At 38.9% G+C, this 14,944-nt stretch overlaps 2 protein-coding genes across 20 annotated transcripts in view; both read right to left on the minus strand.

Moving 5' to 3' along the window:
* adgrd1 (adhesion G protein-coupled receptor D1) overlaps positions 1-2,073 on the minus strand; it is a 49,457-nt gene extending 47,384 nt beyond the window's left edge. For 4 of the 6 annotated variants that reach the window (XM_058390405.1, XM_058390406.1, XM_058390404.1 and 1 more), the window contains exons 1-2: positions 1,605-2,072; positions 1,444-1,480 (exon numbers count right to left, since the gene is read on the minus strand). In XM_058390405.1, coding sequence (XP_058246388.1) covers positions 1,444-1,480; positions 1,605-1,658 — 91 coding nt within the window. In that variant the 5' untranslated portion in view covers positions 1,659-2,072. Of the gene's footprint in view, positions 1-1,443; positions 1,481-1,604 lie in introns of all 6 variants that reach the window. The other 2 variants (XM_058390402.1, XM_058390401.1) reach the window with 1 other exon arrangement.
* A 4,764-nt stretch (positions 2,074-6,837) lies between these two features.
* Positions 6,838-14,944, minus strand: part of rimbp2b (RIMS binding protein 2b) — a 118,784-nt gene continuing 110,677 nt past the window's right edge. For 11 of the 14 annotated variants that reach the window (XM_058390435.1, XM_058390444.1, XM_058390432.1 and 8 more), the window contains 3 exons: positions 14,487-14,558; positions 13,292-13,411; positions 6,838-9,171 (listed from right to left, as the gene is read on the minus strand). In XM_058390435.1, coding sequence (XP_058246418.1) covers positions 8,977-9,171; positions 13,292-13,411; positions 14,487-14,558 — 387 coding nt within the window. In that variant the 3' untranslated portion in view covers positions 6,838-8,976. Of the gene's footprint in view, positions 13,412-14,486; positions 14,559-14,944 lie in introns of all 14 variants that reach the window. The other 3 variants (XM_058390437.1, XM_058390436.1, XM_058390445.1) reach the window with 3 other exon arrangements.

Here is a 14,944-nt window from a genome sequence, read left to right on the forward strand (position 1 = left end):
GATAGATAGATAGATAGATAGATAGACAGACAGACAGACAGAGAGATAGATAGATAGATAGATAGACAGACAGACAGACAGACAGACAGACAGACAGAGAGATAGATAGATAGATAGATAGATAGATACTTTATTCATCCCATTGGGAAATTTACATTTTTTTATTTGGAGGACTGAATGTATGGTTGTGTATATTTTTATTAATCTTATTTTATGTGAACACTATTTATATTTAGCTATTTTTTATGCTCCTTTTTTAGTTTCATGTCATGCCCTGATTGGGTAGCATTTTTTCATTTCGTTGGACATGTTGCAATGACAATAAAGACATTCTATTCTATTCTACTCTATTCTAGCTTAGCGAGGTAAACGTTTGGCAAAATTTCCCACGCTTGGGAATTTTTACACCGTGAAAGGTGAGGAGAAATGTGTGATTTGGCTCAGACTTTCCAGCATGGTACCAGGTTGGTCGTAGTTAGGTTTCAGACTACAGACTACATGCTAGATTTGATTCCCAGGTGAGGAGATTTAGGTTTAACATTTGCATATATTCTATAGCACTAAACAATATAACCTTAGTCTGACATGGTGAGAACGGTTTAGATAGACATGTGAGTTTTCCATACAGGGTGACGTGACGCATTCAGAAATGATTTCCAAGTCCGACAAGCTCTTTAATCAAGCCCTTTAACTCCTGGTTTATTGTTCGGTTGAATCATCTCAAAGCATGGCAGGCTGTTTATAACTTATTTATTCGACAACAAAAACCAACGGGACATTTATAGTGACATTTACTGGTTTCTTTCTGCCCAAAAATATTCACATCTTTGGGTTTTTCCCTGAAAAGCTTAGTTCTCCGTAGCTAGTTTTGGTCAGTCCCAAGCACCCAGATAGCAGGACGGTTCTGGAACAAATCTGATTTGGTTTTGGCCAAAAAAGAGAGAGAGAGAGAGAGAGAGAGAGAGAGAGCTGTGGTTATGGCCAGTGTATTGTGAGTCGAAAATAGTCCAAGTACAGCCAGCCATCAGCCACATCGAACATCTTCAGAGCCAAACACAAATGCATCCAGGAACATAGCCCACATGCCAAAACTATTCCACGTGTAACTTCTGCACAATAAGTTGTATTATTTATTGCTTTTTAGATCATGGTGCTATGTGAAGCGGATGAACATGACAGGGTCATACTTTTGATATAAGTTATAATTTGATATAAGTTATATAAGTTAAGAAATAAGTTATAATGAATATATACTCTCTCTTTGGAAGAATCTTCAGAATGAAACAAAATAAAACCAAAATACTGAGGCAACGACTTAAAACTGACACCTTTATCTATATGGACCTACAAAAGTAATTAATGCAAAACTTTCCAGACTTTAGACTACACTCTTAGTTTAGTCTTTTATTCAACATTTTGATGTTTTTTCAATGTATTTTTTACCTGGATGCTTAGACGGTACAGCCTGGTCACCGAGAACCTGTAAAAAATGACAAAAACAAAACAAAACAATGACCTAAGCTATAATGCTAAGCTAAATAGAATATAGCAATATTACTACTGTTACGTTACCTGACAGATAAACAACTTTAAATACACCTTACCTGGAGGACGCTGACAAAGGTAGAAAAGTTTAAAACTTTATATAAAAAGTCCATCGTTTACAAAAAGTCGAATTTAATCATTAAAAAAACAATAAAATACGATTAAAAAAAATGTTTCAGAGTTTATGGTAGCTAAACTAGCTATGTTCCATCGCACGCGCGCGCGAGAGTTTTTTAACGGTCAAAAATCGATCATCTCTTCCTATAGCTGATAAAAAGTACCGAAAAATTTATATATATATTTCATACAGTAGGCACACACGGGTAAACAAAGTCAAAAAAGAATTATCCAGGACATTTGTACTCCGTTTCGTCTTCACTTTTTCCTCAAAGGTTAAAAAATAAAAAGTTTTTTTTTCCACACCTAATCCATTCTGTCAAACAACATAATCCTCTCAGGAGTGAAGCTCACTGACAAGCGCTCGCGCTGCAGCCGCACGAGAACTTCTGGCGGGTACGCGTGTGCACGTGCGTGCGTGCGCGCGCGAGACAGCGAGAGGGAGAGAGAGAGAGCAAATGAGAGAGAGAGAGAGAGAGAGAGAGAGAGAGAGAGAGAGAGAGAGAGAGAGAGAGAGAGAGAGAGAGCAAATGAGAGAGAGAGAGAGAGAGAGAGAGAATGAGAGAGAAAAAAGATAGAGAGAGCAAATGAGAGGGAGAAAGAGAGAGAGATAGATAGATAGATAGATAGATAGATAGATAGATAGAAAATGAGAGAGAGAAAAAAGATAGAGAGAGCAAATGAGAGAGAGAGAGAGAGAGAGAGAGAGACTGGCAAGTTGAAAACTCTGTAATGACGTCATTCTAATTGAAGCGCGAGGCGGCGCTGAGGAGGAAAACAAAAGCTGCGCATGAGCCTCGGAGTAGATAAGTGTAAGAACTGTCATAAGCGCGTTATTATACCTGCTTTTGCCACTTTACCTTTTCATTTAAACAACTTGTGGCAGCTCGAGAGGTTAAGGCTCTGCGTCGGTGACTGGAAGATCGGGGTTCAAGCCCCAGCACCGCATAAGCTTGCCCTTGAGCAAGGCTCCCAACCTCCCCCTGCTCCAGGGGCACTGCATCATGGCTGACCCTGCGCTCTGACCCCCAAGAATTTCACTGTGCTGTAATGTATATGTGACAAATAAAGACTACTTGAATAAACCGTTCTGGAACATGATGATATAGCGAGGATGGTCAGATCATTCAGAGTCGCTTTTAACGCTGCAATTTCCCAACAATGATGTCTACAATTCGGGCATTCGGGCCTTCACAACCAGACTGTGTAACAGTTTCTTTCTTCAAGCCATCAGGCTCCTCAATACCCAGGACTGAATTGCACAAAAAACTCTCTCTCTCACACACACACACACTCACACACACACACACACACACACACTCTCTCTCTCTCACACACACACACTCTCTCTCTCACACACACACACACACACACACACAGAAGTGTACAAGACTAAAGAGAACTGAACTGCACAAAACTCTGTTTATTACGCTGCTATGTTTATATTTATGTTTATGCCTATTTCTATTTGCACTTCCTCAACCGCTGCTACTCTGCACATCATTTCATTTTTATTCCATTTCATTTTTTACATTTCACTACACGTTCTTTTTCTTTCGCCGCTAAATGTCTTGTTCTTGTGTTGTCTTTTTTTTTTATTTGTACCTACTGGTTTTGCACTGTCTTGTCTTTGCACTGTTTGCACCTAGTTGCACACTTTGCACTTTATGTGTCTAGGACAAAAACTTGGTCCTAGCTCTGTGTTGCTTTTTTGTGTTTGAACTTTATGTTGTATGTTTATGTAGCACCAGGTCCTGGAGAACCGTTGTTTCATTTCACTCTGTACTGCGTCAGGTATATGTGGTTGAAATGACAAAAAATCTTGAATCTACAAGACAAGCTCCTGCTCTCATTTATGTTGTAGCAGCTACAAACAGTTGTTTCTTTACCTTTCTTTTTATTCTATGATTGAGTTTAGACTAAATCCAGCATAAAAGAATTACAAAATTACAAAAATGCCAGTCGTTTTTAGCAAAACTGCAGTTTCCATAGAAGGAAGGTGGAAGTGTAACTTTAGGCAATTCAACTAGTGGTATGTTTTCTCAGGAGAAAACCAGAGAACCCTGAGGAAACCCACAGTGGCAAGATCCATGGCTAAACATCACTCAACCCAAGCTTAGGATCAAACCCAGGACTGTGGAGTTGTGAGGATTTTAAATATATTAATAATATGTATAACAAACTAATAAACATGAATGAATGAATGAATGAATGAATTTATTTATTTATTTATTTATTTATTTATTTATTTATTTATTTATTTATTTATTTATTAATTACTTACCCACACCCTGGATTTTGTGTATGTAGGTTTATTTATTTATTTGTTTATTTATTAATAACTCAACCCCACCCTGGATTTTGTGTATGTAGGTTTATTTATTTATTTATTTATTTATTTATTTATTTATTTATTTATTTATTTATTTTTATTTTTTGACAGTGTCAATTTACCATAACTTAAGAAAAACCAAAGCAGGAAGACATGTAAGTGAATTAAAAACAAGCTCTTTTTCTTTCTTTCTTTTTTTAAATCGAATTGGAAAAGCCGGAGCTCTTCGTCACACTAATTAGACACAGGATATTGGTTTTACAACTGAAGCTAACATTGTCCTTTATTTACAGGCTTAACTGCTTTATCCTCCTAGTGCATCTGCTTTTAATACAGCCTCATTTAGAGGTCCATTAGCATCTGGGAGCAGTTACATCCTCAAAATACAAAGATTAGGATTTAGTGGAAAATCTGGGGAACGTTTTTTTCCCCTCAATTAATTGCCGCTCTTTTTCTGTGTTTGACCGTGACACGAATAGGAATTAAATATATATATATATATATATATATAATTTTCCAATTACTCAATATTCATCAACTTTTTTCACTTCCTCTAGCTTCATTACCTATTAAGAAGTCATTTTAATTAGGCTCTATTAATGTTTCAGCTAATGCTTTCCTTTAAAAAAAGTATTTATATAACCTATATATAAAATACACTATATTGCCAAAAGTTTTGGGACACCCCTCCAAATAATTGTATTCAGGTGTTGTTTTTCAGGGGTTGGGCTCGGCCCCTTAGTTCCAGTGAAAGGAACTCTAAATGCTTCAGATTCATACCAAGACATTTTGGACAATTTCATGCTTTGTGTGAACAGTTTGGGGATGACCCCTTCCTGTTCCAACATGACTGCACACCAGTGACCAAAGCAAGGTCCATAAAGACATGGATGAGTGAGTTTGGTGTGGAGGAACTTCACAGAGTCCTGACCTCAACCCCATAGAACACCTTTGGGATGTCCAGACCTTCTCGTCCAACATCAGTGCCTGACCTCACAAATGCACTTCTAGAGGAATGGTCAAAAATTCCCATAAACACACTCCTAAACCTTGTGGAAAGCCTGACCAGAAGAGTTGAAGCTGTTATAGCTGCAAAGGGCGGGACAACTCCATATTACATTCAAGGCAGACGTCCCAAAACCTTTGGCAATATAATGTATAATCCATAATATACTGTATTTGTATTATGTATTATATATGTATTTTTAAAATATTATATCAGTAGTTTTGTTCCCTCATGCATTTATTTGTTCTTTTCAAGAGGTTTAACACTAACAATAAACCTCTATCAAACCTCCATGTGCTTAAATACTCTACTTAAATGCTAAATAATGTTCAAATACTATTCCAGACATTCGTTTGTCTCAGACAAGGGACACGTCTGAACGTCTATTATTAGGTTTTAAACAGTAACACTACCTCTTGCCTGTTGTTCGTCGCTGATGTCACTAATAAACTGTCCGCCTCAGAGTATCCCTTTTTATCCGTCCAGTGGTGAAGAGCAGAAATAATGCCGCTTGGAGCTCCTTCAACCTTCTGTACATGAAGATATATAATTACGAGCTAAAGGAAATGTCACGTGTGTAAAAACATACATGAAGTTTGTATGATGCTATGAACTTACCTGTTAATTATCTTTCCACCAAAACTAAACAAAGCAATTAATGAAATGTTCGGTGGCTGATTTGCCTAAATGAATAACTGTGTCATTTTAAAAACCATTTATTTTTCCACTGATATCAAATTTAAGATGCTGATAAAAAAAATAAAATCATGCTAAAAATAGTAGAACTTATTTATATTAATATGGATATTAATAATATATTCATATGGACACTAATCCATTTACTTCCCCTTGTTTTCTCCTTCCTTTTCTTGATAATAGAGGCGTTATAGCCATCTAGTGGTAAGCCAAAATTCAGTCCTTCACCCAGTCTCCATTATAACAGGGTTATAACAGGGTTATAACAGTTTAAAATCCAAAAATAGTGACACTTACTCAAATATACAATGAAATCATTTAACTTTCAGCTAGAAAAGTAAACATTTCAGGTCAAAAGTAAAACCTTTTTTGCTTATCCTAACAATGTTGTGTGATGTGAAGTGTGTGTCTATTCATTCTTCTCAGATGATAAGATGCTTATATAGCTATGTGACTGAAATAGCAAACCTTAACTGAATGAAATGAACTCTAAAAACACACAAAAACGAAACAGAATTTTAAATAAACACTAAAATACACCGATCAGGCACAACATTATGACCACCGAGAGGTGAAGTGAATAAGACTGAGTATCTCCTCATCATGGCACCTGTTAGTGGGTGGGATATATTAGGCAGCAAGTGAACAAAGTTGATGTTTTAGAAGCAGGAAAAATGGACAAGCGTGAGGATTTGAGAGAGTTTGACCACAAGGGCCAGATTGTGATGGCTAGACCACTGGATCAGAGCATCTCCAAAACTGCAGCTCTTGTGGGGTGTTCCCAGTCTGCAGTGGTCAGTATCTATCAAAAGTGGTTCAAGGAAGGAACAGTGGTGAACCGGTGACAGGGTCATGGATGGTCATTGATTGCAAATTGCTGAAGAAGTTAATGCTGGTTCTGATAGAAAGGTGTCAGAATACACAGTGCATGATGCGTGGGCAGCAAAAGGGGGATCAACACAATATTAGGCAGGTGGTCATAATGTTATGCCTGATCGGTGTACATATCTATACAACAACAATACTCGTCAAAGGACAGGAGACAGTACATTTTTTTCCTTGAGATAAATGGAAAGCACGCCATGAATGTGTACAAAATATCAAATTTATTTCAATTTTTAAAAAACAAAACATTTGCACATGCACACCCACACGATGTTAGATATCTGTCAACATAGGCTTTGTGTTGTCGTCGTCGTCGTTTTTATTTTTTCTTCTTCCTTTTTCCCGTAAAGCTAGCACACAGCCGCAGACCTTGAAACGTTATGGTTTTGAAGACACCATGAGGAGAAAAGCTTGCACTGTCAAGATTATAAAGAGTCGAATGTACAAAAAAGGCAGTCTGAAAAGCAAGTAGAAACATTTAAAAAGAACGTACAAATGGACGAGGTACAAAAAGAGCAGCAGGTCACTCGAACGACATGTGGAAGCAAATGCTCGACGACATATGATCTCCTGACTCGGTACAAAATAAAAAAAAAAAAAAAAAGGAATTTATATATCATATATATTTATATATATATATATATTTATATAGATGTATATACAATTATTCCGATAAAACGTCTAGTATTTGGCTGATTATTGTACAAGATATATAGAATGTTTTCATACATTCCTTTTTTATTTATTTATTTATTTATTTATTAATTTTTTGGCAGTCTCAGTCCAAACTCATGTCTGTTGGTGAGAATGTGCAAATGGGAGGATGAAGAGAGAGAGAGCGAGGGAAAAAATATATATATGTATATATATATATATATATATATATATATATATATATATATATATATATATATAATTTTTTTTAGACAATATACAGTACAGTACAAGCTCGAGACCATTCCACCACCTTACATTCACGACAGTAATGTGGAGAAAAATGATGCGTGACGGAACAAACCTCAGACCATTGCAATGAACAAAACCATTTTTTCCCGTGACAAGGGTATGAATGTGACGAAATCTCACCCAGACGCAACACGGACCGTTGTGCACAGTTTATAAGGCAAGTATAAGGAGGCTGACGCCCACTAGGAGTTTCATGACCACCCAAAAAAATTCGGGGAAACTAGTCCAAAGTGTTGCATTGATCCGATTTCGTCTATACTATCGGTAAATATATCATCTTACGTCTTCTATACTAATTTGACAAACCTACATCGGGAAAATATTGTGCTACATTTGTGCTAATTTTTCAATTGAGGTGGCCTTCTCTCTTTCTCAGGGTTTAGTCAGATCTTGATGCTAGTCAACCTAGTGTACTAGCTTCATGTTAGTCGAACTAGATACTAGTTAAAGCAATATATTTCAGCCAACAATGAAACTAGCGTCATTTTTTTTTTTTTACGCAGTCGATCAGCTAAAAAAGTGTTTGAATTCACGAGGCTAACATCGCTGAAGAATTCAGGGAACACTGGAGCTAACAGTTTAGCATCGTGACATTAACGGTTTAAACCAGGGATCCTCAAATCTGGCCCACTTTCCTGCAGAGTTTAGCGCTAACCTTAATCAGCACGCTAGGGTTAGGGTTAGCTGACCGGTGTCTTCAGGATCATTAGAAAATCACAGGTAGAGGAGTTTGATCAGAGTTGGAGCTAAACTCTGGAGCGGCTCGGCCCTCTGGGGCAAGATTTGAGGAACCCTGGTTTAAACTTTCCACAGTTTCACTGAAATAATAATAATAATAATAATAATAATAATAATAATAATAAAATATTTCCGGTGTCATTTCTGCTTTCTATGAAGAGGGAAGATTGAGATACAATCCGAAAATGGAGGGTTACGAGCTTATAAAGAGCTTTCCTAGCTAATAACGTTAGCCTTGTAGCACAGATATCTTGGACACCTGATTACTTTTAAGATTAGGAGGTGATTTTTTGGCCATTTTATCACTTTAATACTAAACATACTAATGTAATGATGACCTTTATACTATAATATATGTAATAATGTATTGTATATTAGTTAGGAAATCTTTCTTAGTGCATAAATTATCATAAACATAGCAATGTGGTGTGATGGTTTTTGGATCGTTACACATCAAATCTTACAGTATATTAAAGACAGAAAAATCTTCTTCTCTGATTCTGATGCAGATTATTTTGAAATTCAGGGTTGATAAGGAACCCAGGTTCATTCAAAAGGGTAAAAAAAGCTCGACTAGTTTAGCTAGTGGTCATGAAAACCCTAGTTCCAGCTTATTCCCGTATCCCACCCCCACTTCATCCAAAATCCCCTTAAACAGAAATGGAGGAAAGATGGGAAAATGACTCCACCCCTATTTCACAGCACCAAGTCTTTTCAACAGTTTCTTTCCTCTGGAGAGCAATCCTTGTTTCTTAGGTTCGGCTCGGGGCCGTCGTGCGGCAGGACTCCCTGGCCCCTGGGAGGCGGGGCCAGAGTCGTGGACGTGGGGGTGCACCTTGGAGGTGGCACTTCGTCTCGGAGAACCCCACGCTTTTTCCACAGGAACCTAATGGGAGACCCGTAAGGGACAGTTCAGGAAGGAATAATAATAAAAAGAAAAAAACGCCATAGTTTTTCTTTGATTTTTCTCTCCCACTGCACATCCAACCAACCAAGTCCTTTCTGTCCCAGCAGGGCCACCGTACAGTACACAGAGAGAAAGTCCCTCCACATAACAAACTGTGTATACAGCTTCACTGTCTGTATGGATGGAAAAATAGAAGTATTCCTTTCCTCTCCTCTTCATTAAAAAAATATGTTTGTGATGCAAATGCTACGATTGAGAGAGATGCATAAAAAGGTGCGTTGAATTTTCTGGCTTCTATAATAATAACAATAATAATAATAATAATAATTATATACACAGTTTTCTTGTCTGTCTTAATCACAGATATACATATTAGACATGGCTAAAAAGGATGTTTTACAGCAACGTCACTTAAATGTAGCCTCGGTTTCGTTTCAAAAGTCACAGATGTTGGCTTGTGAAGGAGAAAAAGTTACAGCTTTGTTATTACAGTAAGATAGGTCTCTGAGGTTTTTTTTCCCATAAACAGCAAAATGATCTACTGGTCTAATATGTATATCGATGATTAGCACACAGCCGTCGTCGTTCGCGACACACATACAGAGACCAAAACTCAATGGCGAAGGTCGATCGTTCTGCTGTAATAAAGGCCAGGAAACTCTTTCTCTATCAGTTGTTACCAGTTATGACACCTGCAGGGGGCATGGTGGTGGGGTGGTGGTGGGGGGAATGTGTATTTTTGATTCAGTTAATGGTGATAAAGAGAAAAAGACGAGTTTATAATTTACCAGTCTCTGACGTAATCTATCACCTTTCAGCACTTCGCCAAGGGACCTGAAGCCAAATCAAACCTGCTTTAAACACACACTTCATTTACAAAGGTCAAGACTAACAAACTACTAAAATGAGAAGAGAACAAACTATATATATATATATATATTTAAGAAAACAACAAAAAAAACGTGACAAACTAATACTGATGGTGGAAATCTATTCTAAAGAAGGGGGTAGAAATGATGTTTTATTGGTGTTTGTTTGCCGTTCCTTAGAGAAGAGCCGCACCCCAGACATCACTCTCCGCCAGAGCCGATTTTATTCTGCTGGTTTTTGATGAGCGGTCTTTGTCTGGTGGACGGCCGCTTCTCGACAGGAAGGGAGGGTTCGTCTCTACAGGGGTGTCCACGCTATGGGGGGGGGGGGTCGAGGCGAGGGGGGGGGGGGGGAGGGAGCTCAAACTCGGACCTCTGCTGTTCAACAGCGCCCATGTAGCTTGAGTCATGAGTTTACAGCAGGAGTCAATGAGACGGACACTGTCATGTACAAACACCCAGAGAACCGACTGAAGATACCAGCTCGTCCCGTCTAATGCAGAGCTCGGGGGAGGGTTTTCTCCTTCGTTCGAAGCTTGAAGCTTTCTGTTCGTCTAATCAAATGTGAGGTAGCAAGGTGTGTGAAGTGTTTAGCGGTAAGAGTGTGTATAATGACTGACGTGGAAACCGGAAATAAAGCGCTTGAGCTGTGGAGGAGGTGGAGGAGGTGTGCACATGTTTTATGCATTTCAATGGATGTCGTTTCTGTGTGAAGTGACCGTCTGGCAGTGATGGGATCCGAAACTGGAACAGAGCCTTGAACTGCTGGCTTACTGCAAATTCACACAATTTCCGCTTCCTGAATGGAGTCAGTCAACCAAGGCATGGAACATTTGCAACAGGAGGCCTGTTGCTCGTCCTAGGACTCATGCTGAAAACCTTTCAACACATTGATTAATTGTGAAGTAATTCATTCTGGTTCCTTTCCTCGTGTTGTATTTTTCCTCACAATTATCCATACTGGATTTCCAGACTTGGAAAAAACAAAGAAACAAACATTGTATAGATATATACACTGATCAGGCATAACGTTATGACCACCTGCCAAATATTGTGTTGGTTCCCCTTTTGCTGCCAAAACAGCCCTGACCCAACATGCACTGTGTATTCTGACACCCTTCTATCAGAACCAGCATTAACTTCTTAAGCAATTTGAGCAACAGTAGCTCATCAATGACCCTTGGCCACTCATGACCCTGTCGCCGGTTCACCACTGTTCCTTCCTTGGACCACTTTTGATAGGTACTGACCACTGCAGACTGGGAACACCCCACAAGAGCTGCAGTTTTGGAGATGCTCTGATCCAGTCTTCTAGCCGCCATCACAATTTAGCCCTTCATCAAACTCACTCAAATCCTTACGCTTGTCCATTTTTCCTGCTTCTAACATCAACTCTGAGGACAAAATGTTGACTTGCTGCCTAATATATCCCACCCACTAACAGGTGCCATGATGAGGAGATCATCAGTCTTATTCACGTCACCTCTCAGCGGTCATAATGTTATGCCTGATCTGTGTATAGTTGAAATAAAACCATTATGCTGTGTGAAAGACACTTGCTTTTAACTTTCTGTCTAATCCCAATCAGATTAGCGGAAGGTTCCGGCTCACGGACGCTGATCCTGACTCGTTTTTGGATGGCGGAGTTGACCGCTGGCGTTAAAACATCTCAGTTGCTGCTGTAAACGCTACTGTGAGCTCAACCTTAAGACCTGATGCATCCTTCAATAGTTTAACACAGTACACAGCACTAAATATTTAGAAAAGTCGACATCACTACCTTGTAGTAGTGAGAGATCCGCATCACTACCTTGTAAAAGGACAAAAACTAACACCTTGGCTGATAGACTACATTTAGTTTAAGAGGAAAATTGTGTAGAATTCTCACTAATCCATTAACATTAATATCATAAAGTTATATTTTGTTACTGTGATCATGTGACGTATCGATGCCTGAGTAACAACTTTATAACTTTTGCATAACGATGTGTGTCTTTCGAGCTGTGTGTACGTAACATGTGTCTACATTGCATGTGTTGGGTTAGTGTGTGTGTGTGTGTGTGTGTACACCTCTTTGGTCAGAGGGTTAACATTAAAGGCCACCCATGTCTCCTGCATTAGACGGGGACAGAGTAAGTCTCGGTATCGTCAGTCGCTCACTTACGTGAGGCGCACTGAGCCGTTACGGAGTGAAATGAACGCTCTTCTTCTGGTTTGCCAAGCGGGTGGAGGAGAAAGAAAAATAAAGAAACAAAACAAAACAACAACACTGGCATGACGCAACGCATCTCAACAGTGTGCACAATGATCATGAGAGAAGGCTAGTCAAGAAAAAAAAAGAAAGTACAAGAAAAAAATCTCTTAGAACAACAGTGATCATTTCATCATTACAACCCCCCCCCACACCCCCCACACCATAAACCAGGACACATTAGTCGTAAATCTATAGATAAAATCACTCCCCCAAAGTATAGTTTCTTTGTCTACTTACAATTTGTTCAAGCCCAGAAGTCTTAAATATCAGCAATATACAAAAGACAAGTTACTTTGGAAACATATACAAAAGTGTATTGTTATTATTATTATATATATATTTTTTGTTTGTTTTTTACTGGAATCTCAATCTTTTGCATAATATAAAAAAAAAAAAAAAAGATTCATGAAGGAAGTCAAGCATTTTTTGGAAGAAAAAAAAGGGGGGGCATGCAGTTCTACATGGTTTCTTCTCTCTGTACATCAAAACTATTGCCTCTATTAGAAAGCTAATGTTCAGATCAAAACACACTCATATTCATAAAGCATCTCTTTTACAATCCTGAAATAAATGTCATGGAGAGTCTGCGGCGCTTTTCCCTCGCCCCTTTCCCCTTTAATCAAAATTCACATTTTTCTTAAACAATGCTTTATGAATACTGTAAAATCTTTCGGAAATAACAAACACATAATCCCTCCTCGTGAGTCTTTCATTACAGCTTTGAACATGAATAGAAACGTGGTACATCTCCGTAGTCTTGTTCGTTTCTTTGACGATCCAACAAATAAATAAAAGACAAAAAAAAAACTTAATAAACAGCCGCCACACAACACTGACCACGGACAGAGAGGAGGAAAAAGAACCAAGCGAAGAGAAAGGAGAGGTAAATAAGAGACACCGAGAGAAAGAGAGAGAGAGAGAGAAGGGAACAGTGGATGGATGAGAGAGAGGGCTAGTGCTGTGAAACGGGGTGTACCCTTTTGCTCTTGGTCCTGCCTGGGTGATCCTGTGGCTCGGTGAGGAAAACCTCCACATCATCAGGCACTTCTTCCAGAAAGTTGGAGGGCACCAGACCTCTGTGCCCGTTCAGTTCACCCTGAGAGAGAGAGAGAGAGACAGAGAGACATGACACGACATCAAATAAACACACCGCAAATCCATGAGGATTACTGAAGCCTGGATGGGTTTGATGTTCACGTGGATGCGCATAATGTCAATGTGATCGCTAGGGGGCAGTGTTTCATTTAACAATACAGTCTGAAGGCATTTTACAGCACATACACACACACACACACACACACACACACACACTGTCGCCATAAGACCTGAGTACTAGCTAACTTGGATTGTTGCTAATTATTATTATTTTTAACAACATCAAAAATGTATTTTTCGGCACTTAGTCTACAACTACAGAACGCAAATTCCATTAGTTTTGATTGTCAATAGCTACATTGCATCATTAAACATTAAACATCATTGATAGATATGAATCTGATTACCATTAATGAGTATAAATATCAAGCTCCTCATAGACACTTAATAACAATTTTTTTCCATCCTTTCCATTGTCTATACCCGCCTTTATTCCTAATTAGGGTCACGGGGATCTGCTGGAGCCTATCCCAGCACACATTGGGTGAAAGGCAGGGGTACACCCTGGACAGGTCACCAGTCCATCACAGGGCCACACATATAAACAGACAACCACACACACTCACACTCAGTCACTCCTATGGGCAATTTAGAATTACTAATCAACCTAATGTACGTTTTTGGACTGTGGGAGGAAACCAGAATACCCGGAGTAAACCCACGCAGGTATGGGGAGATGCAAACTCCATACAGAAAGGCCCCTGCCTGTTCGAACCTGGGATTCTAACCCAGGACCTTCTTGCTGTGAGGCAACAGTGCTAACCACTAACCCAACCCAACTGCAATATGATTGGTTAGAAGCTTAGAAAGTAAACAGGTTTGATAAAAATTACTCTTTATTTTAGCGACATTTAAATTGTCTCTTGTGGTCACGTCGTGTTGCACTTGAACAGCAGGTGCGTAAACCCAACTCAAAATACACGTAACCTTTCCCTGTGTAAATCCCGATTAATTCGGAATACAGTCCGGATCTGAATACTGAGCTGCTCAAATCCATCACACAGGAGCGTACTCACGTAATAAAACCCGTCTTCATCGATTTCCCCAAAAACCGTTATCACATCTCCGGCACAGAAGGTCAGCTCGGCCTGCAAAAGGTCAGATTCAGCATCTACGTTATTCAGCTACTACCACCATGGACACTGTATTTATTTACACCTAATAATCCGGTCAACAGCCCATTTGTCAAATGAATAACCCAGTGGTCAAGCAAACGAGAAACGGGAAAGTTCAAGGGGGTGAATACTTATGCAAGGAAAAGTATCTGCTATAGGACACAGCGAAAGCAGCACACATCACATCATATGAGATGATGTTTATGCGACAAAACATTAAATCAGTAGCCGGGAACGATGAACATCGCTGGTTATAAAATAAAAAGAAAACAGATTAAATCAATGTCCTTCAGTGTGCTATAGACTGAAGAGGTAGGGATTTGAGGGTTATTTCACACAGGTCCAGAGAGTGAAATAAG

This window comes from Hemibagrus wyckioides, linkage group LG05, assembly GCF_019097595.1.
Source record: "Hemibagrus wyckioides isolate EC202008001 linkage group LG05, SWU_Hwy_1.0, whole genome shotgun sequence".
NCBI lineage: Eukaryota > Metazoa > Chordata > Actinopteri > Siluriformes > Bagridae > Hemibagrus > Hemibagrus wyckioides.